The following is a 26,723-nucleotide window of genomic DNA, read 5'->3' as shown; positions in this document are numbered from 1 at the left end:
AGACTTGTGGTTGCCAGGGGGTTGGAGGGTGGGAAGGGATAGACTGGGATTTCAAAATTGTAGAACAGATAAACAAGATTACACTGTATAGCACAGGGAAATATACACAAAATGTTATGATAACTCACAGAGAAAAAAATGTGACAATGAGTGTGTATATATCCATGAATGACTGAAAAATTGTGCTAAACACTGGAATTTGACACAACATTGTAAAATGATTATAAATCAATAAAAAATGTTAAAAAAAAAAAATAAAGTGGGCAAAGGACTCAAATAGACATTTCTCCAGAGATGGCGTGCACCCATGAACAGATGTTCAGCATCGCTCATCGTTAGGCAAATGCAAATCCAAACCGCAACGAGATGCCACTCCACACCCACCGGGACGGCTACCATCAGAGGAGGACAAGGGCCGGTGACAACATGCAGAAACTGGAATCTTTGTGCGTTTTGGTGAGAATGTGAAACGGTAACAGCCACTGCGGGAAGCAGTACGACTGTTCCTCAGAAATTTAACAACAGAACTAACGTACGATCCAGCAATTCCACTTCGGGGTCTGTACCTAAAAGAGCCGAAAACAAGAACTCAAAGAGACATTTGTACGCCGTGCTCACGGGAACGTTATTCACAGGAGCTTAAGCACGGAAGCATTGTGTCCATCGACAGATGAGTGGATAAGCAAGATGCAGTCTGTACACGCAGCGGAATATTATTCAGCCTCAGGAGAAGGCGGTTCTGACACCTGCTATGACACGGAGGAAGCCTGAGAACACTGTGCCCGGTGAAGCAAGTCCGTCACACAAGGACAAGTGTTCTGCGTGATCCCACTTGCGTGCGCTACTTAGAACAGTCGCAGGTGCAGGCGCGGGAGTAGGAGGCGGCCGCCGGCGCCTTGGGGGCTGGAGGACAGGGAGTTGCTGCGTAACCGGCGTGGGGCTTCAGCGTCACACGGCGAGGAGAGTCAGGGAGGTGCATGGTTGTCTCACTGAGCTGCACACTGAAGATGGTTAAGGTGGTCAGTTCTATGCTATGTGTCTTTTACCGCAATAAAAAAAAGAAAATACGTAAATAAAACATCTTTTCAAAAATTGATTGCCCACGTAGACTCTAGGAGAGAAACCTCAGAACAGAGAGTTCAGCACATCTGTCTGTAAAGTCAGCGGTTTCTCTCCACGTCTGCTGCAAATGGAAAAATACAACTTTGTAAAAGTACCATTTATAACGGTGACATTTTATTTGTTTATTTTAAAGAAGGTATCTAGAAATAATCTAACGACAGATGGATATGGAGGAACTATAAGCTTTTATTAAAAGACATTTTAAAAGGCCCAAGTAAATGGAGAGCAGACTCAAAGATGCCACGTTCCCCGAGTTCACCTGTGTTTGGACGCAGTTCCAGTCAGACGCTCAGTGGTTTGCGGGGCTTGATGAGCTGATTCTGATGTGTCTGTGGACTCAAAGAGCAGCAGAGCTGGGCGGGCTCACTCTCTGTGGGATCACGACGTCCGTCAACCTGGAGTTACTGAGACAACGTGGGGAGGGGGTATATAGCTCAGTGGTGGAGCATGTGCACAGCATGAGAAAGGTCCTGGGTTCAGTCCCCAGCGCCTCCGTGTAAATAAATAAATAAATAAATCGAATCACCCCCCCCCAAAAAAAGAATTTAATTAAAAAAAAGAAGCCACTTAAAAAAAAGGAAAAGGCAACGTGGAACCCCAGAGCCACAGTGACAAACCGATAGAGGAGAGTGAACAGACTTGCACAAGACCCACACGTCCACGGAAACATGACCCACGTCAGGAGGGTTATTTCACATCTGCAGGCACAGGTGGACTGTTCAGTAAATTGTATTAAGAAAGTTGGTGATCTAGACAGAAAAACATAAAGCATTTTTCTTCCTCATATCGAGTGCAAAAATAAACTCCAGGTTAATGGGTTCTTATGAAATCATTATGGAAAACAAAATTTTAGATCTTTTAGAACATATAGGAGAAGCGTTTTTTATAACCTAGAATAGGGCTGGATTTTTTTTTAGACAAGCCGCAAAAAGCACAAAAGAGGGAAAATTCTCATTTGATCACATTGAAATTTAAACTTAGATTCATCACAAGACACCATAAATAAAACTGGGAACAAGCCGCAGACTGGAAGACTTTCCTTGCAATGCACATAGCTGACGGAGGACCAATATAAAGAACGTACGGAAGAACCCTTCAAATGAGCTAGACAGACAGCCCGTGGGCAGACAGGCGATTCAGCAGCAGATGAAGTAACATTTCTTGGCCTATTCATCGTTTTAAAACCAAATTAGAAATTGACACAACGTTGTAAACTGACTATACTTCAGTTAAAAAGTATACACCAGAAAAAGGAGGTGGGTAGGGCGTAGCTCAATGATGGAGTGCGTGCCTAGCGTGCACGAGGCCCTGGGTTCAGTCCCGGCACCTCCACCAAAAGTAGTAAGTAGATAAACCTAATTACCTACCCCCCAAAAAAAAACCAAATTAAAACAGCAATGAAATATCATTTCACACGCATCCCATGAGCAACATTTTTTACTAATACCAAGAGCCGACAAGTCTAAACTCAAAAACAGAAAAGAAAAGTGGTTGCCGGGGGCCGGTGGGGGAGGGGGGAGCAGACAGGGAGAGGCTGGCGTCGGGGCGCAAGCTCCCAGCCGTAAGATGAGCGAGGTCTGAGGCCTCAGGTTTGACGGGGTGACTGCAGTTACAACACTGATCATGTGACAGCAGACTTGAAAGTCCTCGCGCGCACACAGAGATAGCTGTGTCCGGTGGTGGATGTGCTAAGCAGCCAGGTGGGAGGATGTGCACGTACATCAAACCATCACGGCTACGCTCTGAACAGCTTAGTTTTACTTGTCAATTATGCCTCAGTCGTGCTGAGAAAAGGCTTGGCAGTTCTGTGGAGCTCTGACGCCAGGAGCAGACCCTCGGAGAATAAGCAAGGCCCGGCAGTGAGGCCACGCCCACCGGCCCCTGGCAACTCCACCTCCAGGCAGGAGCGGACCCGGCCCCCGTGGTGACTGCAGGCTTCTCTGCAACAGCAAGACGGAAAAGCAAAGACGAGCCTCAGCAGGGCAGTGGGGGCTTTATCCAGAGAGCACCTGCTCTCCGGGGTTAAGAGGAATGAACTAGCGATACATCCAAACGGCTGACTCTCAGAACGTAACATGGTTGTGAAAAGAGGGACTTGGCAACAAGGTGCAGTTTGTTACTTTCGCATAAAGCCTTGAACGTTCAAAACAACACTGTAAGTTTCCATGTTCGGTGGGTGTATCAGCGTTCGCTCTTCCGGGGGCTGACAGACCCCAGGCTCAACCTGGTGGCTCCCGGGGCTGGGGGGCCGGGGCCGTGGGCGGCGGCTCCAGGGCGTGCTCTCTCGCCAGGTGCGCCACGGGTGAGGCCTGGCAGGACATCATGCTGGCCTGCATGCCTGGGAAGAAGTGCGCCCCCGAGTCGGAGCCAGGCAACAGCACGGAGGGGGAGACGCCCTGCGGCAGCAGCTTCGCCGTCTTCTACTTCATCAGCTTCTACATGCTGTGTGCCTTCCTGGTGAGCAGGCGGCCGCCCGGGGGCCAGCGTGCGGCCCGAGCCACCCCGTGGCTCCAGCTCAGGGCCGCCCGCAGAGAGGCCGGCTCGGAAAGGCTGAGTGGGTGGGGCTGTTGGCCACCCTCAGAGACAGGCAGCAAGGGGGCCAGAGGGCGCTCAGCCGGCATCTTTCTTGTCTCCCCTTGGCTGTTGTCCTGCTGGCTTCGTCCCCAAGGAGCATTTCTGGAACCTTGATGGGGAGCGAGGGAAAGGTGGAGGGTCGTCCCCTGTCCCCAGCAGCTCCACCCGGCCCCTGGGTGTGAGGGAAGCTGTCCCGCCCCCCGGTGGGGTTCACCCCGCACAGCCCTGGGGGAGCTGGGTCAAGTCCACATCCAAGAGACCCGTGTTCCAGGGGCTGGTGATCGACACGGTGCCTCATGGCTGGCCTTTAGGAACGCTGGCTTCTGCCCTGCGTGGCACCACTGGCCACGTGGGCAGGCAGGCAACTCTGGCTGCTCTCCGTTCCCTGCAGATCATCAACCTCTTTGTGGCCGTCATCATGGACAACTTTGACTACCTGACGCGGGACTGGTCCATCCTGGGTCCCCACCACTTGGACGAGTTTAAGAGAATCTGGGCGGAGTATGACCCTGAAGCCAAGTAAGTCCCCAGGGGGAAAGGCCAAAGCCGCGAGGGGACAGTGCGACCACACCTGCAGGAGAGACTGGTCAGCACAGGGGGGGAGGGGGGACCACACCTGCAGGAGAGGCGGACCAGCACGGGGGGCCACTGCCGGCACTGGGCTGCGCAGGACACCAGGGTCAGGATCGAGGGTCGAAGGCCAGCAGTCGGAGGCGTTTGGTGAAGAATGTCCCTGCTATTCAGTTGAGCAGAAGGACAGGTCTCAGTATTAGGACAGCGAGTTAAGTGCTCGCCGTAGCACGTCCGGGGCCGGGCCGACCTTGACTCCACCCCTGCAGCAGGCCCATCTATCCATCAAGCACGTCTGGGCGACACTCGGGAAGTGCCTTTCGGTCAGTGATTAGTTGACAGAAGTGGCAGTAAATATCGAGAATTCCATCATCCTCCCCGAGCACAGCACGATGGCAGCCTGAAAGTCTAACCTCATGAGTGCTGGATCGGGCGTCTAACCTGGCGCCAGTCTGCTCGGCCGGGTGCGGGGGGGGAGCCCGTCCTGCAGGGTCCCCACCCCAGGTGCGTGAGTCCCGGGCTGCTGGCCGAGACCCTCGCCCTCGCTGATCGTTCCTCCGCTCCCGCCTCTTCCAGGGGCCGCATCAAACACCTGGATGTGGTGACGCTGCTGCGGCGCATCCAGCCCCCGCTGGGTTTCGGGAAGCTGTGCCCTCACCGCGTGGCCTGCAAAGTAAGGGACAGCTGGGACCGCGGGAGAGAGGCCAGGTGGGAGGCGAGATGCCCATTTGTCTGCGACCTCGGGCACAATGCTGACCCTTTAAGGGGATGAGGACAGATTTTATGGGCTAAAGAAAGGAGCCTGTGCCAGAGGGAAGCTCCTTCCAGCAGCGAGTCCCCAGGCGCTGGATGAGGACAGCGGGGAGACCCTGCTGCCACAGGGCCAGGTCAGGGTCCTCTCCAGGCTGCACCCCGTGCATCTGGAGGACCCTCATCTGGGATGGACAGGTTTGGGCTCCCTCCCGGGATTAGAGGCCCGTTAGAGGGTCACACGCTGGCTTCAGCGGTCTGTGGACGCTAGAATTGTGCACAGAAGCACCACTTGTCCAGGGAGAGGATCAGGTGTTCACCACATTTCCAGTGAGTCACGACCCAGAGGAGGTTGCGTCCTGGCCCCTCCTGAGAGCAGGCTTCGTGCTGCTGTCATCACGGTGACCCCAGTGCCGAGCCCCCGCCCGAGCTTGTGGGTGGTGGGACGGGAGGGAGGAGGCGGTGCAGCGTCGAGAGCTCTGACCGGTTTGGGGCAGAGGCGTGTCTTCTCGACACACAGGAGACAGGCGCCCCCGCGTCTCCCGCAAGCCTCCTCCCATCACCGCCTCTCTTACGGGGGTTGCTGAGCCCTGGGCACCGGTGCCTGGGAGCCCCTGAGCCCCCGTGTGCCACGGCAGGCACTCGGGTGGGGACGAGGCCAGGGGACTTAGCACTCTTCGGTGGAAGCAAGGGTCTGCTGAGGACAAAGCCCACTCGCCCCTACTCTGGGTGGAGGGCTTTGCGCACAGCTCAGGGACAGGCACACGCATTTCGAGGCCCCTCGCAGCATCCGCCTGCGGGCGTCCTGTGGGTCCTCTGAGGACTGACCGCTGTGACGAGCAGCTCCGCCTCCTCCTCTGCAGCGCCTGGTCTCCATGAACATGCCTCTCAACAGCGACGGGACGGTCATGTTCAACGCCACGCTGTTCGCCCTGGTCCGGACAGCCCTGAGGATCAAAACGGAAGGTAAGGGTCGTCGGGGGCCCTGGGGGAGCCACTCGGGGGTCCCACAGACCCACCAGAGCCGGGCTCCATGGCCTGCAAGGTGCTCGGGACCTGCCCACCCCGCGTGATGTCCCAGCAGCAGCCCAGCAACTCCCTCCCCTCCGGGACGTCAGCAAAGCTGGCCTGGTCCTGTCTGCTCTGCTCTGGAACGGCCTCCTTGTCTCTCGCTTATTTATCGCAGACCCCAGAAATGATCCTGGGTGCTGTCTGGAGGTGCTCGGGTGTGTCAGGAGATGAGTGTCACCTGCCGTGGGCCGAGCCCATCCCAGGGGGTGTTACTGGGTCCAAGTGGGGTCAGATGTTCAGCTCGCTTTACAAGTTAAAGTGAAGGGGTCCCAGTGCCCGTGGTGGAGGTGGGCACAGACCGCGTGCTGGCCACACCGGCTCCAGTGCTCCGCCAGCCGACAGGTGGGCCAAGCGCTCCCCGGTGTCGCCGGGAGGGAGGGACGGTCTTCCCGTCCGCCCGGCAGAGCCTGGCTGTGAAGACCCGCCGTCCTCCTGACTGGTCAGTACTTCCGAGCTGCTCTGGAAAGGCTGTGAATGTCCCTGAGGCGACGCCGCCGCACCCCAAGATCTTTCAGCCCCTCCAGAGTCTGCAGGTTCGAGCTTGTTCAAGGCACCGAGTCCCAAGCACCAGCCCCATCTCAGAACCCGCATCGCAAACACGCCGCGTGGGTGGTTCACGTGGGAGCAACGCTGGAGACCCAGCGGCACAGGAACTCGAGAAGACAGACGGGGCAGGCCGCAGGTCCCCTCACCCTTCCGACGTTTCCACCTCGGAGTCGCAGGCCGCCCCCAACAGGAGCCCTGGTGGGGAGCCGGGGCCTTGACCCTGACAACACATGTGGCCATCACTGACTCTCTCTCTGCCTCCGTTTCTTCATTTGTAAAACAAGACAGGTGGTGACACGTGGAAATGCAGCTCCGTGGCTAACCCAGACAGGTGCCTCCTCTCAGCTAAATCCTTCCACGAAGCGATAGAAACACCTGGCGTGAAGGAGCAGACTCACAGGGCCGCAAGACACGTGTCAGAATAACGAGCTCACCTTAAAGCATCGTAAACAGTCCAAGCTTGGCAGCTGAAGAACGTGCTCTCGGCAGCCGCACTGTGAGTCAGTCCACACGGGTGTGACCAGGCCCGTCGCCGGCCGCGCGAGAACTGAGCACACGCTCACCGTGCGCGTGGGCGCGACTGGAAGGAAACCTAGAAGGCCGTTCGCTGACGTGTCAACCTCGACTGTCGCTGAGCAGTGGGATCAGCAGTGACTTCCACCTTCTTCCTTTAACTGCGTTACTTTCCAGCTTTTCCACGATGGCTTTGGTTACAGTTCTGTCCAGGGAGAAAGGCTTTCCTGGAAGGAAAGGTCTGCAGTTCTTCAGGCTCGATGTAAAGCAAAGGTGTAAGTCCTCATCCTGGAGTGACGGGGAGCCGTGGTGCCTGGCGCTGGAACCCAGACCCATCAAGACACACTGTCCACGAGAGCCCAGCCCCAGCTGAGTCCCCACCAGGGAGCCAGACGCTCGCAGCCTGTCCCAGGGAAGCGTGGGTTCCCGAGACCAGGGAGGAGCCAGCCAGGCAGGAAGTCAGGCCAAGAATCAAAGAGAATCTCAAACACAGATGTTTGTCCGCTGATGAGCACCATCCCCGTAGCTCCCGATCCTGCACTGTTCACTCAAAGCCCTGCTGGGCGGGCAGGTCTCATACGCGGTATTTTCCTACCGTGAGATAAAATTTAAAAGTGAAAAAGGACCAGCTCGCAAAGGGCCCACGGTGCCAGCTCAGGGCAAACCTCCGTCGGAGACCGCGCCCCCCACCCCAACCCCACCTGCAAAGGTGCTAAACCCTTCAGTCCAGGAGGCAAAGGCAAGTCCTGGAGGTAACTAGAAGGAACGAGAGGGAGCGTCTGGATCCGGGAGGACGAGCCTCACGCAGCCCGAGGCTGGAGGACTCGGTGAGAACCCGGGCTCGCCCTGCGGCCAGCCCCAGCCCGCCAACCTGCAGACGCAGAAGGCAGAGGCTCTAAGACACGAAGCTGCTGTGAAGCAACCGTTACGACGTCCCACAGTCACACAGGCCGTCCTGAGAAGAGTTTAAGGCTGCAGGAAGGTGTGCCGGGTCCTTCTGGGAGCTGGACCACAGCCAGGTCTGCCGTGCAAGCCATCACAGACTGGGCGGCTTACAACGACAGGGTGTACTCTCTCACGGGTCAGGCCAGACGTCCAAGACCACGGTGTCGGCAGTCGGGGGTGGGTCCCCGGAGTCTCCGAGGGAGCGTCTGTCCCGGCCCCTCCTTGGCCTGTGGCTGGGTCCCTGCAGGCTCTGCCTCCATCTTCACACGGCCGCCTTCCCCGAGTGTCCCCTCTGCTGATAAGGACACAGCCCCCTGGACTTAGTGCCCACCTGTATTGAGTATAACCTGGTCTTAAGTAACCACATCTGCCAAGATCCTGTTTCCAGCTCAGGTCCCATCTAAGGTTCCATGTGGCCGTGCACTGGGGTGCGCCATTAGCCAGCTGGAGGAGACGAGTGTATCTGAGCCTCACTGCTCGTGTCCGACCACTCACGACCTCCCCCGACCTCCCCCTGGAAGGCTGCCCCCGTGGCTGCGATGCCCAGGATTGCCTCCCGGCCCAGGAGCTGTGGGTCCCACGTTCCCTCTCCCTGCTGCCTCCTCTGGGGCCTTCCTCCCTACCAGCCTCTCCGGTGTGGCCACAGGGTGGATTTCAACCCGGCGGTCCAACCGCAGAGCTGTGCACGGAGCCACCTCCCCTGCGTACCAGCCGCAGTCCCCTGTGGTGCTGTCCCGCTGCCCGGTCCCCAGTGACCCCACCAGCCATCAGCTCAAGTCTGAGGGTCTGGAGTCCGGCCATGGGTGGCCCCGGGCCAACAGGCCAAAATCAGCCGCTGACCACGGCGTGTCCTGTCCCGGGCGCGGGGAGCGTTCCGCCGCCTGCTCGCTCAGGCTGTTGGCAGACTCGCCCCCGGGCTGCGGGCCTGGCCCTCAGCCAGGGCCCCCCCAGCCCTGGAGGCGGCCTCTCTGCTCGGACCGCGGCCCCCACCCCCGGCTCCCAGCCGAGAGCCCTCTGTCCTTGTATCTTTCAGCCCCTTCCTGTTAACGTTTTTTCGTTTGTTGTTTTGTGTCATTTTTTTTTACTGAGGCGTGACTGAGGTTTCGCGTTAGTTTCACGTGAACAACGTAACGATTCCATATGTGCACACGTTGTGAAGCGGTGCCAGTAGGTCCAGTTAACGTCTGTCCTCTCACAGTTACAAGCTCTTTCTTGAGATGAGAACTTTTAAGATCCACTCTCAGGTGGGTGGGGTATAGCTGAGGGGCAGAGGGTGTGCTTAGCAGACACAAGGTCCTGGGTTCAATCCCCAGTAGCCCCATTTAAATAAATAATTTTTTTAAAGATCCGCTCTGTTAGCAGCTTTCAGATGAGGCAGTACAGCCCCGTTCACCGTGGTCACCATACTGCACGTCCCTTCCCCGGGACGTGTCTGTTTTGTGGCTGGGAGTTTGCACCTGAGAGTGCTCTACTTTTGAAGAGCTGTCGGGACTGTCTCAGGCCCACCTGGGTAATCTCCCGTCTTCAGGGTGTGTGTGTCAGACGGCATGACGTGATCGCGGGGGAGCCCGCCGTGTGCACGGTCCTGGGACTCTGCAGGCCGGTGGGAGAGCTTGGGGCAGCTTAGATCCCACCTGCCACGCCCTCTCTCAGCCATCCTTTTCCAGGGCTGTAAGGCCAGGATCCCAGAGGCTGCATGGAGAGAAATCTAATGAAGTCTTTTGCCAGCAGAGAAAGCAGACTCACAGAAGCCTGTCTTCTGGGTCCCCCTTCTACCCTGAGATTTGCCGCCTCCTCCCAGCAGGAGACTCGGCAAAGGGCTTTGACCCAGAGGTCCCCCGAGCATGGACGCTCTGCATGGGTCTGTGGGGGGACCACGCTTCCTCCAGTCACCCAGGGGAGCTCCTGTGCCCTCCTGCCCAGCTCAGCCCGGCCCACAGCCCCGGCCCCAGGTGCTCCCTCGAGGAGGAGCAGTGAGCGGGGTGCCGGCCCCCAGCCCAGCCAAGCAGCCACGGGGAGGAAGGGGAGACTCTGCTGAGGGGACGGAGGAGGATGTGGGGCCCCGGGAAGGGAGAGATGAGACCGCAGGGCCGGGGAACTGGGGCAGGGTCCTCCGGCTGGTGCAGGGGCCCTCGGGCTGCTGGCCGGTCAGCCTCGCCCTCCGTCCCCGCAGGGAACCTGGAGCAGGCCAACGAGGAGCTGCGGGCCATCATCAAGAAGATCTGGAAGCGGACGAGCATGAAGCTGCTGGACCAGGTGGTGCCGCCCGCAGGAGGTGAGTGCTGGCCGGGTGGGAGGGGGCCCAAGCCCGCGGCCACAGAGGGCGCCGGGCCAGGCCCCTGGGTGCTTGGAGGGCCGCCGGGACAGCCAAGGAAGCGCAGCAAGGTAGAGGTTTCCCCACAGCCTGCTGGGCCGGTCGCCGTAGGGCTGGGGGCCCTGCCCAGAGGAAGGCTGCCTGGGCCCCCGCTTGGTTGCAATTCCTGTTGTTCCTCCCGGAGCATTGTTTCTCAGACCTTCGAACGGTCCTGCGTGTGTCATCACCAAAATATGAGTATAACACTTCCACACTCACATACAATATCTTAACATCAAATGCTTTTCAATAAATAAATGCTCAGGCACAGCTCTGCCGGAAGTCCTAGCTAACCGACCGAGCGCTCGCCTGTGATGAGCGGCTTGTGCTTAAAGGAAACAAGGCGGTGCAAGGTTCCGCGCCTGTCGTTTGGAAGTAAGGGCTAAGGAAGTGTATTCACACAAGTACATACACACGTGCACGTGCACGTGCACACACGGGGGAGAGTGCAGACTGACGCGGGCCGGGCGCCATGGGTGTCCACATGCAAGGCAGGGCCGTCGGGGATACAGCTTTCTGGAATGTGAACCCTTCTTGGTCAAGTTGAGGCAAAACAAAGCAGCCTTCCGTCCACTTACACAGCAGTTATATTCCCGGAAACGCCGGAATATCATAACCGCGTGGCTCCTGTGTAGAGAAGTTCGGCCCTCAGCCCGGATGATTGCGGCAGGCAGCTCCCCGCACGGACGTCTGGCACGACGGGCAGGGTGCAAAGCTAGTGCTTGCTGTGCTTTGCGGGACAACCCCCAGAGCCCGGTGACAATCTGTGACAACTGAGAAAGTCCCAGACAGTCCCAAAACACGCCTCAACAGGTGGCACCAGTCCTGTTGAGACCGACTCCCGGGAGGGGGGCAGGACCGGCCTGGCGCTTCACACACGTTAGGTCACTTCAGCCTCATCCCGCGTCTGTGACGTTGGCCGTGGGAGCTGACCCCAGGCCCACGGCGAGTGCCCCGCAGGTGCAGGACCACACCCAGGTCCGAGGGACACCAGGACCCGACCGCACGTCCCCGCAGCTCCCCCTCCCTGACTCCGGCAGACAGGGGCTCGAGTGCCCCCTCCACGTGGGGCTGGGGCCCCTGCCAGGTGGGAGGCGGCGGGCAGCTGTGGGTTTGGCTGTTCTTACTCGGAGCAGGAGAACCGGCCCAAGCCTCCAGACCCAACCCTGCAGCCTTCTCCCGGGCCCGCCACCCTGTCCTCCAGCGAGAGCCAGGAGAGGGAGCAGGAGACTGCCCGTGGGGCGGGAGTGCTCCTCTGGGAGACTCACCAGCTCCTCCTCCACCTGGTTCACTCCAGACAGGAGCTAGTTTGTCTCATGGAAGGTGGGGCCAACCCGGCCACAGGCTAAGAACACCTGAGCTGAGACAGGGGCCCGAGCCCTTCCACTGACCCCTCCCACCAGCCTTTGAAGCAGAACTGCCTGCCCTGAGGGGGCTGGTCAATTTATGGGGGGGCCCTGAAGCTTCGGAGTCAAATAAGAGTTAGCTAACCATGTCAGTTAAGTGAAAAAAGCAAGGTGGGAAGTAATTTTGACAATATGCCACTTTTTCTGTGAAAAGAGGGGGGATGAGAATACATTTGCTTATTTGCAGGAAGTATGTGCATAAAGAACCTCTGGGGAAATGCTCAGGAAGCCAATGGGAACGGTTATCCGTTCCAAGCGGTCACCGGGCAGACGGGGGCTTTCCACTGCGCGTGCGCCCTGCTGTGTAATTTTGTCTTTTTGCACCACGCGCGTGGAGTGCCTCTTCCAAGAGAGTAAATGTAGAAAACTTCAGAAAGTGTGGCTGCTGAGGGAGGCTGAGCGGGGCCGGCTGACCCTCCTCTCTGCCCATCTCAGACGACGAGGTCACGGTCGGCAAGTTTTACGCCACCTTCCTGATCCAGGAGTACTTCCGGAAGTTCAAGAAGCGCAAAGAGCAGGGCCTCGTGGGCAAGCCCTGCCAGAGGAGCGCCCTGTCCCTGCAGGTGAGGGGGGGCCCGGCCACCTCCCTCCGGCCTCTGCCAGCAGGGGGCTGCAGGCCACGTCCCTTTCTGGGAGCCCCGCACCTCCCTGAAGGTGGACGCCTGGGGGGCGGGGCCTGCTCCTCCCCCGCCTGCCCCACGCTCGCTCCCGGCCGTGTCCCGCAGCCTCACAGGCCCCAGCGCCCCTCCCGTCGAGCCTCCACCCCCCCACCCTGGGAGGGCCTTGGAAGGTGGGGCGCCAGGCCCTCACGCGTCCCCCTGGGTTCCAGGCTGGCCTGCGCACCCTGCATGACCTGGGGCCCGAGATCCGCAGGGCCATCTCCGGGGACCTGACGGCCGAGGAGGAGCTGGACAAAGCCATGAAGGAGGCGGTGTCCGCAGCCTCGGAGGACGACATCTTCAGGGTAGGTCTTCATTCTCCACAAAGCTAGGTGCGGCCAAGAGAATCCGGGAGGAGCCCCAAGTCTACAGCAGAATCCTCGCCGTCCCCACGCAGCCCTCTCCCTTCCCGACCCCGTCCAGGCTCTTCTCAGGCTGGGGCTCCCAGGACCTGAGCTCCCAGAGCGTCCCTGGCCCTCGGAGGAGAGAGGAGCCAGCTCCCTGAGGAAAGGTTTTCCCAGGACACCCTTCCAGGCAGAGGTTGCACAGTGGCGGTCCCCAGGCCACATCTAACCCACAGACCTATTTTGTTTGCCAACATTTGAAAATCTGGCTCCTTCAAATAAAAATCTAGACTTCTGGCTTCTCTTGAAAAAATCAGAAGGTCTGCAAGGTTGGGCAGCAGAGGCCGGAACCCAGTGGCGACCTTGAGACCGAGCAGGAGGTCTCCAGGCCCCTGGAGCACCCCCCCACCCTGTTCTTACTGGTGGGGCCAGTCTTACCGGTGGACACTGGACGTGACTCCTGAGATACGGGGGCTCCCACACCCAGCTCTCTTCACGAGCCCCCAAGGCTTCTGTAGCGAGTGAGAAGCTGCCGACTGCGACTGGGCCAGGGCCCCACTCACCCCGTCCCCACGGTCACCACCCTCACCCCTGTCACTGGGAAGTGGCCTCGAGGGTGCGGCACCATGCCAAAGTGACCCCGCGAGACCCCGCGGGCCAGCCCTGCAAAGGCTTGCTTGCCCGGGACGGGAGGGGACGTGGGGGAAACACTGGTTCCCGACTTGGGAGCTCTAAGACCCTCCCAGGGGCAGGAGGCTGTAGCCTGACCCGCACGGTCGCTGCGTTCTGACACTCAGAACCGTCTGGCCGGCACAGCTTCCAGCTCACTGAGCCAGTCGGGTTCCATTTTTTAAGTCTCCTTAGAACCTTCTGGCCCCTTTCCCCACCTCCCAGCTCTCACTGTGCCTCGAGGCTGCAGTGAAGGGCCGCTGTTCCAAACGCGTGCTGGAAACTCCGTCCCAGGGTTCGGGGTCTGACAGAAACATCCGGGGCAGCGGCCTCCCTGCCTGACCAGTCCCCCGCACCCCGGCCCCCAGCCCTTTCAGGGCACCGTGCGGGCCCCTCCCTCTCGGGCTTCCAGGCCAGGGGGCACAGAGGCCCGTTTGCAGCCCGGCGCCCTCCTCCACCCTCCCCTGCCGTCTCGCTGCAGAGGGCCGGAGGCCTGTTCGGCAACCACGTCGGCTACTACCCCAGCGACGGCCGGAGCGCCTTCCCGCAGACCTTCACCACGCAGCGGCCCCTGCACATCAGCAAGGCGGGCAGCAGCCAGGCCGACCCCGAGTCGCCCTCCCACGAGAAGCTAGTGGACTCCACCTTCACACCCAGCAGCTACTCATCCACGGGCTCCAACGCCAACATCAACAATGCCAACAACACGGCCCTGGGCCGCTGCCCCCGCCCTGCCGGCGACCCGGGGGCTGTCAGCACGCTGGAGGGCTGCGGGACCCCCTTGTCCCCCGCCGTCCGGCTGCAGGAGGCCGCGTGGAGGCACAGCTCCAAGAGGTAGGCCGAGGGAGCCCAGGGCCTCACGCACTCCGGCCGGGAGGGGTGGGGAGGAGATCTGGCCCCAGATCCCAGCAGGAGGGCAGCTGGGTCCTTCAAGACCATCTCATCTGCTCCCTCCTTTGTCACAAACTCTGAGTCAGGCAGGGCGGATGGCTTTCCAGTTTTACTGGTGGGGACGCTGAGGCCTGGGTGCCTAAGTGACTTACACCAGAGGGTAACGGAACCCAGGTCAGAACCAGGGGTCCTGACCCGGAGGCCCTGTCCCACATGGACACCTAACCCTAACCCTGGGCTCTGCAGCTCCTTCAGGGGCTGTGTCTCTGCTGCTCCACTTGCCGGGGGGGAGGGCGGGGGGGGCTGGCGGTCTCTGACTTTGTCCCCACCCTGGACACTCCAGGTGCCCCTCCCGGGAGAGTCCGATAGCCATGGTGTGCCCAGAGGAGGCCTCTCGGGGCGAGGCCCGTGACATGCAGACGCGTGAGGACGCGGAGTTCGGCAGCGAGCCCAGCCTGATCCCCACCGAGATGTGAGCTCTGCCCGCCCGGGTGCCGCATAGGGGAGCGTCTGGGGGTGCGGGCGAGTCCCCCGATTCCCATTCCAGGCGTGGTATGGAGGAGGAGGGGGCATATCAGAGGAGCGGCTGCGAAGGCAGGAAGCCCCCTGACCCTTGTACCCACAGTCCCCGTTAGCTTCCTCACAATGTGATGCTTTCGGGAGAACTTCTAAACGTCATTTCCTTCAGTCTTGTGACCACGGCCAACTTCATAAATATAGTTCATGGTGAGACTCGGTCCCCACCTGCACAGAGCGACAGTTTAATGTTAGTGAACCGGCTGGAACAAAGCGCCCAGCAGAGGGCGCTGTTGGCAGCAGTGGCTGCAACTTCCGTCCGAGCCAGAATCTTCTTCGGGAAAGGGCTTTACTCAGCAGAGGCTGTGACATTGCTTGGTCGGTTGCAGTCAGCACTTTTAGAAGGAAGCAGAGAAAGGAGGGAAAGGGACGACAGCGTGTCCAGTGGTGTTTTGTGCCCCGCCGACGGAGCAGCCAGCACGTGCCTGCACGTACCGAGGCCCGTGCAGTGTATCGACGGCTGGGGCTGCGCTCTCAAGCTTGGAGCTGTGTTAGCTTTCCTGAGAGAAGCCCTTTGTCACAGAGAGGACCAGCCCCTTTGGCCTCTGGTTCTTAGAGGATGCCGCAGGCCCGAGAGGTCAGGAGAAGCGCAGGCCCCCGTCCTGGGCTCTGGCTGCGTGCTCAGTGCTTCCCGGGCCTCTGCTGGACGGTGGATGAACCAGCCCGGCAGCGGGGGGGAGTTACTCCTTAGGAAGCGAGGAGGATCTCAGAGGAGTTCCCTAAGTAACTGCTCAGTGATGCAAACAAGAGGGTCACAGGCCACAGAAGGTCAAGGTCACAGTGACACAGTGGCACCCGCACAAGGTCAGACAGAAGCTGGGCGTGATCTGAATCAGACGAAAATACAATAGGGAGAGCAACCAAGCTGAAAACGGGAGGAAGGCTGTGGGTTTCGTTCAAACCGTCCCCGCGCATCTGGGGGTCAGCGCGCCAGGCCCAGGCCCTGCCGCCAAATACGCGGGGTCACACCAGCACAGTCAGCGGCCTCACCTGCAGCACGAAGGGCTGGGCACGCCAGCGGGCTGCTCCACTCGGAGGGTGGAGTCAGTGCAGTGGCCGCAGCTGCTTCTTGCTGAGACAGAGCAGCCGGGGCAGAGCGGAGGCCAGGGAGCGCGGCCAACGCAGTCCCGGAAATTGTGTGCAGGCAGCCTGGGGCCACAAGACACCACTTCTCGCTGAGTCCCTTCAGAAAGGTAGAGTGGCTGACAGACTAGATGCCCCCAGGCCCCTCACCAATGACCGTGGTTTGCTGCTGGGAACCGCGTGTGCGCTCCAGTGGCCAAGGTGGGCAGCCTGGGAGAAGTGAGGGGTGGGCACTGTTTGGGCCCCCGCTGGAGCGGCCGTGGTGACAATATCTGCACGTGCAGACGGAGGGCCTGGGCCACTCGGGCAGGAAGCTCATGGGCCCAGAATTATTTTCCAGCTTTCTCAGCAGCGGGGACCTGCGTTGTCCCCACTGCCTGGACTCAGAAACGCAAGAGCACACACAGCACACAGGCTGTGGGAAACACCTGCGCAGGCCGAGTGTCCGGGGAGGCTGCCCTGCTGCCCCCACCTTCCTGAAAGCCAGGGCGGGGTTCCCTCCCCTGCGGAAGAAGACTGCTTTTGGGGGCAGCGGCTGCCCTGTGGGGTGCAGCCTCGGCCTCCAGGGATGAGTCCCCAGCGCTCTCTGTTCCAGGCTCTCCTATCAGGATGACGAGAGCCGACAGCTGACACCCCCCGAGGAGGACAGGAGGGACGTCCGGCTATCTCCAAAGAGAGGCTTCCTGCGCTCCGCCTCCCTAGGTAAGTGCTACGCTGCGCTCCTCAGATGCGGCCACCAGTGGTCACCTCCCCCCAGGTGCCCGGCCAGGCCCACAGGGGTGAGGGTGCAGGGCAGGGAAGGGGGTTGGGGAAAGGGGCGTGGGACAGAGAGGAGGGTGAGGAGAAGGGGCTGAGGGGCGGGGCGAAGGAGGGCACAGGTGAAGCGTGTGTCCTTGCCCCTCCCTGGGTGTGGCCGTGGTGGCCGTGCCCTCCCCTGCTGCGCTGACCCCATCGCTGGCTTTGCAGGTCGAAGGGCCTCCTTCCACCTGGAGTGTCTGAAGCGGCAGAGGAATCACTGGGGAGACGTCTCTCAGAAGACGGTCCTGCCCTTGCACCTGGTTCACCAGCAGGTACCCACACTTTGGGACGGCCGCTGGCCACCACCTGGCAGGCTAGACCACCCCCATGAGCACCCGCAAGTCCCCGAGATGCCCGTCAGCCAGCCTTTCCTGTCTCAGACCCCTGCTGCAGCCCCACCCCTGGCCCTAGGAGTGCCCAGGTGAGGGGCTCTTCCCACGCAGAAGAGCCTGAGCAAGGGCTGTGCTCCCGCGGCTGGAGGCCAGGGGTCCTGGGGAGCAGGACCCCTCCGAGGCTGGAAGGACCAGCAGCTCAGGATCAGCCCAAGCTGTCTCCTTCCAGGGGCTGGATGTTCCCTCCCCGACACCGGCTACTCTGCAGGCAGATGGGGTTGTCCCTAGACATGCAGGACAACCGGACAAAAATCCACCCACTGAGATGCAGAAATGACCAGAGGGTCCTCCAGCAATCTGGCCGGGGCGGGAGGAGGCCGGGAGAGCAGGTCTGGGCGGTCCAGCAGCTGAGCCGTCCTGCGGCCTGGCTGACGCACCTGAGATGGCGAAATCCAAGACTCTGGCTTCAAGTGTATTCTGGTGCCTCAGACCCGCCAGGAACTTGGAACAACTGAACCACTGTCTGAGGCCGACCTCTCACAATTAGGCAAATTAGAGTCTCCACGAGACTTTCCCAAACTTTTCCCTCCTTTATTACACATCTCTTACCATTGGCCTTTCCTTTAAATGACCTTTTTTATCCCCAAAGGCATTCAGTGCCAATCAAAGCTTATAAACAGCTTACCGGCATGATGTTACGGCAGCTCACGCCAGCACGCTGTTTGCTCCGCCTGCAGCCCCGCCTGCATGCGCCTGGGCTCCCCAGGGCTCTCTGGGGCGTCGAGCATGTCCCCGGGCCCCTGGTTGGGGACCCACAGCAGCAGTGGGCGGGGGAGGGGGGCAGGCTGGGGGTCCCGCGTGTGCTTTTCTGAGAGATTTCTAGAAGTTGGCTTCACCCAGCTCCTCCTGTCATGCTGGGAGGAAGACGCTCCCCTCCGTGTCCGCCTTCCATCCGGCCCTTGTGCTTCCCCCTCCCCGCACAGCCACGCCCCCTCCTTCTGCCTCTTGGGCTGGGTGTCCCCACCTCCCAGTGTTACCCCCGTGGACACGTCACATCAGAGCAGTCCTCAGGTCGGGCGGAGGACGCGAGCACATGAACAGTTTAATCACAACACAGCAAACCAGTGAGGTTTGAGCAGGAGTTTGGAGGCGGGCCGAGCGAGACAGTCCCGACCGGTGCCGTGAGAACGGAAACCCGGAGCAGTGGGCCTGTCCGGCTCTTTGCAATACACAGAATACTTCCCAGACCTTAGTTCACGTGACCCTCCCGTCGACCCCGGGAGGGAGGTGGACAGAGGGCAGTGTTCTGGTTTCATGGCGACGCAGGCGTGACTTTCTCCAGTCTAACCAAAAGCGGGAGAATCCGCACTGACGGGGATGAGGCCAGGTGAGCTGGAGGCTGCTGGGCCCCAGCTTTCTGAACGTAGGGGAGGAAGATCACCGCAGACGGAGACGATCCCAAAGTCCACCTGAGGGGTAGAGACTTGCCCTGGGTCTCGATGGGGGCGCGATGGTGGGTGAGCGCCAGGCGTAGGGACCCGCTGGGGCGGCAGACTCCGGGAAGGCCAAGGCCTGCCCCCTGACCGGCGCTCCTCTGTCCACAGGCATTGGCAGTGGCGGGCCTGAGCCCCCTCCTCCAGAGAAGCCATCCCCCCAGCACCCTCCCCCTGCCGTGCACAACACCCCCTGCCACGCCGGGCGCCCGCGGCCGGCCCCCGCAGCCCGTGCCCACCCTGCAGCTGGAGGGGGCCGAGGCCGTGGAGAAGCTCGACAGCAGCTTCCCGTCCATCCACTGCAGCCACCGGCCGGGGGAGCCCACGCCGGATGCCCCCCGGAGAGCCCGGCCTGTGTCCCTGATGGTGCCCAGCCCAGCGGTGGCCCGGGGCCGCCAGCTCCACGGCAGCGCCAGCAGCTTGGTGGAAGCGGTGAGTGACTTGGAGCCTTGCGGGGACCTGCAGGCAGAGCTGAGAGGGGCTCTGGTTCTCTCCCAAGCAGATGGGCTATCAGGTCTCTCGGCTAGAAAGGCCCCTGTCCAGGTCTCGGATCCCCATGAGCGCCCAGCACGCTGCGTGGGGGGACACCTGGCGTTCAGGCTCACACTGCTGAGGGGAGTCGGGCATTGAGGAGCCTGGGGACCTGTGCAAGGTGGGGGACCATGAGGACAAGAGGGGTGAGGGGGTGTGCATGGGGAGCGGGCCAGGCTCACCCCCTGCCTCCCCGAGGCTATTGCTAGAGCAGCTACCCGGACGGGGAGCCACTTCGGGGCCCTGCAGGCCCTTCTGAGTGGGCCCAGCAGGTGCCCGGGTGCTCTGCATGCCTCCTCTGGGGCCCTCAGCCCCAGCAGGCTGCCAGTGGCCGGGTCGAGGGAGGAGAATGAAGGTGTCCTGGAAGGAGTAACCAGAGGCTCTGGGCACCGGGGAGGGAGCACCAGGGTGGGCTCACCACCCCTGGGAGCCAGGCATTCCCAAGTTGATGACCGTGTCCCCCCTGGGGGTCTGTCCTCTGACCACACAGCCCAGTGCCCTGGGGGGGCTCTACCCCACTCTACACCTTCCTGGCCCTCGAGCGTGCACACACACGTGTGCGCACACTCTCTTCCTGACGTCACCAGAAGAGCTGAGCTCAGCAGTAACGTCCTCCTCGCTTCCTCCCCGCCTGGCCCCAGGTCTTGATCTCGGAAGGACTGGGAAAGTTTGCTCAGGACCCCAAGTTCCTGGAGGCCACCACGCAAGAGCTGGCAGACGCCTGCGACATGACGATAGAGGAGATGGAGAGTGCGGCCGACAACATTCTCAGCGGGGGCGCCGGGCAAAGCCCCAACGGCACCCTGCTTCCTTTTGCAAACTGCAGGGACCCGGGGCCGGACAGAGCGGGGGGCACGGAGGATGCGGCCTGGGCGCCCAGCCCCGAGCCCCCTGAGAGCGAGGAGGAGCTCCTGGACCATGGGGCCTTGGTCAGCAGCCTGTAGCAGCCGGGCGGGACGTGCCGGGGTTTTTTATTTGTTTCAATGTTCCTAATGGGTTCGTTTCAGAAGTGCCTCACTGTCCTCGTGACCTGGAGTAAACCGGAACAGCGTCTTCATTCATTGCGTGGGGACAAGACCGGGTGGGGTGGCGTGGAGAGAAACGGCCGCAGTCTGTGTCCACGTTGGGGCAGCCCTGGGGGAGGAGGCGCGAGAACCAGGGAGGGGACCCCAGCCGCCTGCCCTCCCCATGGCCGCCCCGGCTCGCCGGCCGGCCCTTACCCAAAGGACCCAGGCTAAACGGGTGTCTTTCAACTTTGCTTGTAAAAAATCATTTTGCACATATTCTGTATGAGCCTCACTGTCTCCGTAGAGCCAGGGCCCTGTGGATTCGCAGAAGGAAGCCAGGCCCTAGCCCCAGCCCAAGGGAGGAGGGAGCAGCAGGGGGCGGGGTGAGGGGGTGGCATGAGCGTCACACCAAGGCTACCCGCGGCCGGACCCCCCTCCGGCCCGGCCACGGCCACGGCCACGGCCACGTGTGCGCCCGGCGGGTAGTGGGCGAGACCGAGTGGTGCTGAGCTGCCAGCCCGCGCTCTTTTGGTTTGGGATTTGACGTTTTCCTCAACAGCATGTTTCATTTGGGGGCTTTTGTTTTGTTTTTTTCTTTTGTTCTACCAGTGGGCGGGGAGGAAGAGGAGCATTTTCCAAGCTTTGCAGCCCCCCACCTTATTGTTTTCACTCTTGCAAATGGAAATTGGGTTTGGTTTTGTTGTGCTACTTAATAAGATCATGGGTTCCTTTTCTACGGAGGAGTCTACTGAGCCGCCGTGGAGAGTTTTACCAGCCACTGTGTACACCCACTAATGTGTTATAGTTTCTGTAGGTAGTGACAAGATGTTTTCGGTTTGGTTTCATAAGTTAAAGGTAGCCAGCAATGCACTTGGTACTGTTGTGCACAGATGTGCGTCATAGCGGGTGCCCGAGAGGGGAAGCACGCGCGGGGGCCTCCGGAGAGCGCGTGATGTGTGCGCGGGGGTCGTCGGTGTGCGGCCGGGGTCTTCTCTGCACCTGCCAGTCAGCCCGCCGCTCCCACTTCTGGGCTTAACTGTGGGGAGATTTGAATCTGGGGCCATGAAAGCAAAAACAAACCACTGTCTCTGCTTCTGAAACGGGATTCAGTAACTCTCTGCATTTTCTGTCCCACAAGATATGCAAAAACAATGCAATAATATTCATTTTCAAAATACAATTGTGAGTTGTGTTGGCATTACAACTGTATTTAAAAAACACATGGAAGTGTGAGGGAGAACCTCAGAGGCGCTTTGCTTCGGTTTGTCCGTGCGACGCTCACCGCGTTGGTGGTGTTTCTGCTGGAGAGAGGTTACACTTGAATTCAGGTCAGTCTCGGTATTTTACAAATATTTTTTTAAAACTGAATTGCAATTGTGCCAAGCGAATATAATGAGTTGAACTAAGTTTGTTTTTGAATTCACTCCTTGTATATTTGCTGCATGTAAGTAAACCATTTTGTATTTGGAGTGTGACAAGCTTTACCTTTGACCTCTGAAATGCTTTTCTGTGTGTGGTTGGGGTCAGAAAACAGCTCTTCTTTTCATCTGTGTGATGAGTGCAGCCCCCCGCCCCCCAGGGCAGGTCCCGATGCCAAGTCAGCGTCCACACGCGGGTGGACCTCACTGTTTTGCATATCTTGTGTTCGCTTCCGTTTCCCTGGGTTTTCCCAAAACTGGGTGATCGTGTGTCTGCATCTTGCTTTGAGAGACCAGGACACTTCTTATCCCAACCTTACTCCGTCTGCTCTGCCCCCGTTCTCTGATCTGGGGTCTGGAATTCCTCCAGGAACAGCCCCTCCCCAGGAGGGGCCGTGAAGCGCCCCAACCAGTCTCTCTGTCACCAGGCTGGTGTCCGCGTCCCCCACGAGAGAGGCAGCCGACCTTGCCATCTACCCCACGGAACAGGCGTTCCTCAGGGAAGCGTTCCCTGGCCAGGAGAGTGGACTGTCGGAGGGCAGGGCGCACTCTGCCACACCCGGACCGCAGGGGCTGGAGCCCGACAGCAGTAAAATCCTGTCCATCCAAAGCCAGGTCCATCTCACTCACTGCTCTACCTGGGCTCCCCCTGGAGCAGGACTTCCTCCAGCTGACTGTCGTGGAGTGGAGGCCACAGGGGGCCAGGACCAGTGCGGAGAGTCAGGAGCGCGCAGTAACCATGGGGCCAGAGGCGTTGCGGGGCATCTCTGCCTGTCTGCATCCACCTGGACATCACCTGGGGTGCTGCTTCCTTCAGACAGATTTCAACAGCGATGGCTGACAAGGGACGGATGTGGGGGAAACCACACGCAACCGTCCACCCACAGCGTCCTTCGCAGTCCCAGGGCTCTCAGCCCTTCCAGGCACGCGCTCACAGGAGCAGCTCGGAAACGATGCAGGGCATGTCCCCTCCGCGGTGGAGATGAGCGTCACTCTGAAGCCCCTGTGCTCTCGCCCCGGGTGGCTTACAGTCTGGAAAATCCCGGTCCCCCGACTTCCTAGGCTCCTTCTCCATGCCATCGAGGTCTCCTAGAAATTAAGTTCCAGTGTCGTCCGTCCTCCGTCCAGTGTCCCAAATGTCTACCACTGGCCATGGCGATGTTTGATGGGATGGGGTGGGGGCCCTCGGGTCCATCCCTGGGTCCCGCTGTACCTTTGGCCCCGGATAGGAATTTGGAATCTTAACTGACCTCACACACCCACCACAAGCTCAGCCTCCTTGAGCTGCCTTCTGCTTCCTCTTGGACTTTTCATCCGTGTCACCGAATCTCACCAGCCAGCTACTTCCAGGGCTCTGCCGTGGGCATCCCCTCGCCTGCTTGCCCTTGGCCGTCCGCCGGCTCCCCGTCCTGCGCCTGCAGGACCCGGGTCCGCAAGGCAAGGGCTGGTGGGCTGCTGGGAAGGGGCGCGGCTCAGACAGGAGCGCCGCTGGGGAGGGCTCTTCCCGAACCTGAGCTCACGACCGGCGTGGTCGGGGTGGACGTGTGACACCTGCCACCCTCTTCCACAGTGTGGCGCTGCCTCTCCATCCAAAACAGAACTTTCCTGTGGCCTTCACAGCAGAATCGACAGGCCTTGTGAAAACCCAGAGTGACAGGAGAAGCTAAGACAGCTCAGGCCCCAGAGCCCAGGCCCCAGGTCAGGTCGGCCTGGTTTGCGTTCGGCCCGTCTGGTGGCCTCTCTCGTTTCCACCTTGGTCGTAACAGATGCTCACTGTCTCCTTCCCACCCGCCCCTAGGAGGTTCTGTCTGGTCTTGGGGTGGAAGGGAAGGCTTTCTCTCCACGTCGTGGCTTCATTCATGAACGTTCTCTGCTTTGCTTCCGAAGCTCTTCCTTCTAGTCTCTTCCCGCATCTCCCAAGTCGGACTGTGAGCCCAGGGGTCTTTCTCACCAGGTCTTTGCCCTCCTCCGTGCCCCCGCTTCCGAGTCCCCAGGGCTGGGCTGGAGTGGAGCGGCCCCCGCGTTCCCTGCCAGAACATCTGGTCCCTCGGCCGAGGGAGCCACAGCCAAGCACATCCACCGGGGCTGAGAAAGGAGGGCACCGGAAAGGCAGGAGTCCGGAGGTCGTCGAGGGGGCCAGGTGGTTCTCCAGGGGCCAGCAGGTGCCCACCCCCACCCCCAAAGGCCAGGAGTGAGAGCGAGGACTCAGACCGGGCCCAGGGAAGAGGCGGGGTGGTCAGGGCTCCAAGGGTTGCTACGGAGGGTGAGGACATCCCACCTTGGATGGAGGCCTGGAACAGCGGACAGGCCACTGAGAGTCAGAAACAGTTCAGCAAAGTCGCCAAGGAAAGGGCCATCTTGTATCGACCCTCGGAGACCCTGGCTGGTCAAAAACTTGCTGCCAGAGTCCAAGCCAGTGCCGTTTTTGTACAGATGTGACTGTGTTCTGGGGAAGAGTCGGCACAGAACCGGAGGGGAATGGGGTTCCGGGAGGGCACGTTCTGACTCCCTGTTTTGGTTCCGTGTTCCAGAAGGAAGGGTCGGGTTCAACCCCCTATCGTGGCCAGGACAGTGGAGAGGCTGTGGCCTCAAGGATGTGCTTTGGAAGAAGAGAAAAATAAAACGGGTCTTGCTTTGTTTTCCCAGCCAGACCATCCCATTTGTCTGGGTGTGGGCTGTCTGCCACCCTGTCCCCCTCTGCCGACGTCCCTTCTGCATGTTCGCCGCCTCCCACCCGGAACGCCAAGGCCCAAGGGGGACGAAGGGAGGGCAAGGCTGTCCGGATGGAGCCTCCCCACCTTTCCCAGCGGCCCCCTCCTCCCCGGTCCAGTGAGACGGGTCCTGGGAGCAGATTCCTATAGTTTCTTGGTGGATGCATTTCTGGGGTTAACTTTATTTATTTATGTATTTATTTTTGTTTCAAAGCAAGGAAACATTGCTTTGTGGGGCCAGATTCCAAACTGGTGAATGGGTTTCTGCCAGGTTTCCACATTGTACACGCACACACACACACTCAGGCTCCCACCCTTAAGAGGCAGGTGCTGGCACTCCGGCTGAGCGAGACACAAAGGGCTTTGTCCTCCTCTCAGGAGGCTGCGCACTGAGCAGAGAGGAACTTCCCTGGGTGGAAACGTGCGTCTGGACCTATGAGTACTGTGAACTGAGCATCATGTGTCGACAACGAGAAACTACGGCCACACCTAAAGTCCGTTCTCCTGATGTGGCTTTAGGACACTTGGTCACAGCAGATGGTGGGGAAGCCCCACGGGCTCCCCGCGGCTTTAAGGAAGCCTCCTCATGGTGTCTGAAGGGGAGGCAGGGCCGCAGCGGGTGTCCCGTCAGCCTGAGTCGCGCAGAGTCCATGAATTCCCTTTCTCCACGCACCTGGGGGAGACCAGACAGAGGAGAGCCTACGTGTTACGTGAGCCGAGTCACAGCCCCCTCCAGGTGTCACAGGGGTCTCCCCTTTGAGGGGCGTCCGGGAACCCCGGTTTTCAGAATCAGTCATCTTGGGAACGTGGCACGACATTTAATCCCCAGGAATCAGTTACAGCCAGTTTGTCCCCTGCAATTACACTGCGTCAGAAACTGGCCAGAGCAGCTCTGGGAGGAGACACGGAGGGGGCCCGGGGGCTGTGGGCCAGGAAGAGGACGGGTCACTGGGCGCCAAGCCCCCTCCCCTCAGACTTCCCAACACAGGAAAACTACACAGAGGCTTGAAAAGGGAAAAGCAACACTTGAGACTCGGGGGCAGACGGTTTATGGCGGCCTCCTTCAGAGAGGCAGGCTCCCACCGCCCCACCACATGCACCCCTCCCCGACGTGTCGCCTCACACCCCCGGCGCTGGTCTCTGGAGCCTCATGGGAACGAGGTTCCCCCCAGGGAGGAAGGTCCTGGAGGCCCAAAGGTCTCAGCGATGGGAGCCGCTGAGACCCCCCACCATGGAAAAACACACACGTTCACCAAGAATCAGGTGGCAGGTCCTGGTGGTGACCATCCCTCACGCTCGCACATCCCTGCTTCATCCTCGCACCCAGGGCTGCCCAGTGGACAGGCCCTGCCCACCCTCCCCTCTGCAGCGCCCGCCTTCACCCCACCCGTCTGAGTCATGCCCCTTCCAGGAGACACCCAAGGGCCCGTCACCCCCATGCCCCCGCGCCTTCCCTCGGGGCCCCCGGCCTCACTGTTGTAAATACTGTTGTACAGTTTGTAATCAGCAAACAGCCCGTTGACGGCCTGGCCTGCGACCCTCCCCTGGAGAAGGGCCGGGGGTGGAGGAGAGTGGCAGGCCGTCTCTGTGTGAGACGCTGTGTATATTCCTGTAAGATTGCATTTTTACCTAAGGAATGATGTTATTTAAAAAACAAACAAAAAACCCAAAAAACAAGAATTGCAAATAAATTTCTTAACAACGTCTATGTTGCTGCAGTGGCATTTCTCTCTCGCCTTCTCTTGTCCTGTTCCCTAGAGGTCACAAAAACATACTTGACCCCGTGGGCCGGTCTCAGCCTCGGGAGGGGAGGAAGGCACGGGAGTCGCGGGGAAATACGGAAGCTGCCTCCAGCTCACAGTAGCCGGAAGGGCACGAAATTGGTTTTGAACGAATGAAGAAAAAGGGAGGGGGCAGGAAGGAGAGAGAAGCAGGGCTGGGGGTGGGAGGAGTAGGATCACATTTAGTAAAAATTAAAAGTAGCTCTTCCCAGAAGTAACGTGTCAGCGGGACACAGTGATGGCATCATCCCGTGGAAGACGGAGTCCATTTGGGGAATTATGGGTCATGGCCGCCCTTCCTCCTCCTTTGCTGAGGACGCACCCCACCCCACCTCCCCACTGCCCCGACCTGGACCCTGAGCTCTGCAGTCCAGGCTCGAAGGAGAAGAAAACAGGGGAAGGGCTTGCCCAGCTCCCGGAGTGGGAACAGGGTAGGTGCTGCCCCAGGACCTGCCCCTGAAAGTCCCTGCCATGCTCCTCCCCCGTAGCCCCTCCCTTCAAAGCCCGCGAGGGAGAATCTTCTACATAAAAAGACACGATCATGGGAGTGACATCTGATCTGTTAGAATCAAGTCATGGT

At 60.0% G+C, this 26,723-nt stretch overlaps 1 protein-coding gene across 17 annotated transcripts in view; it reads left to right on the top strand.

The window, feature by feature from the left end:
* CACNA1C (calcium voltage-gated channel subunit alpha1 C) overlaps positions 1–26,068 on the top strand; it is a 435,322-nt gene extending 409,254 nt beyond the window's left edge. For all 17 annotated transcript variants that reach the window (XM_064478856.1, XM_064478850.1, XM_064478853.1 and 14 more), the window contains 13 exons: positions 3,414–3,579; positions 4,088–4,215; positions 4,843–4,939; positions 5,880–5,982; positions 10,265–10,366; positions 12,286–12,413; positions 12,680–12,814; positions 14,004–14,356; positions 14,757–14,885; positions 16,668–16,774; positions 17,039–17,142; positions 18,807–19,127; positions 19,868–26,068. In XM_064478856.1, coding sequence (XP_064334926.1) covers positions 3,414–3,579; positions 4,088–4,215; positions 4,843–4,939; positions 5,880–5,982; positions 10,265–10,366; positions 12,286–12,413; positions 12,680–12,814; positions 14,004–14,356; positions 14,757–14,885; positions 16,668–16,774; positions 17,039–17,142; positions 18,807–19,127; positions 19,868–20,170 — 2,176 coding nt within the window. In that variant the 3' untranslated portion in view covers positions 20,171–26,068. The remainder of the gene's footprint in view (positions 1–3,413; positions 3,580–4,087; positions 4,216–4,842; positions 4,940–5,879; positions 5,983–10,264; positions 10,367–12,285; positions 12,414–12,679; positions 12,815–14,003; positions 14,357–14,756; positions 14,886–16,667; positions 16,775–17,038; positions 17,143–18,806; positions 19,128–19,867) is intronic.
* Positions 26,069–26,723: the final 655 nt, after the last annotated feature.

Source organism: Camelus dromedarius, chromosome 25 (assembly GCF_036321535.1).
Source record: "Camelus dromedarius isolate mCamDro1 chromosome 25, mCamDro1.pat, whole genome shotgun sequence".
NCBI classification, from domain to species: Eukaryota; Metazoa; Chordata; class Mammalia; order Artiodactyla; family Camelidae; genus Camelus; species Camelus dromedarius.
This window is presented reverse-complemented; position numbering and strand designations above follow the sequence as displayed.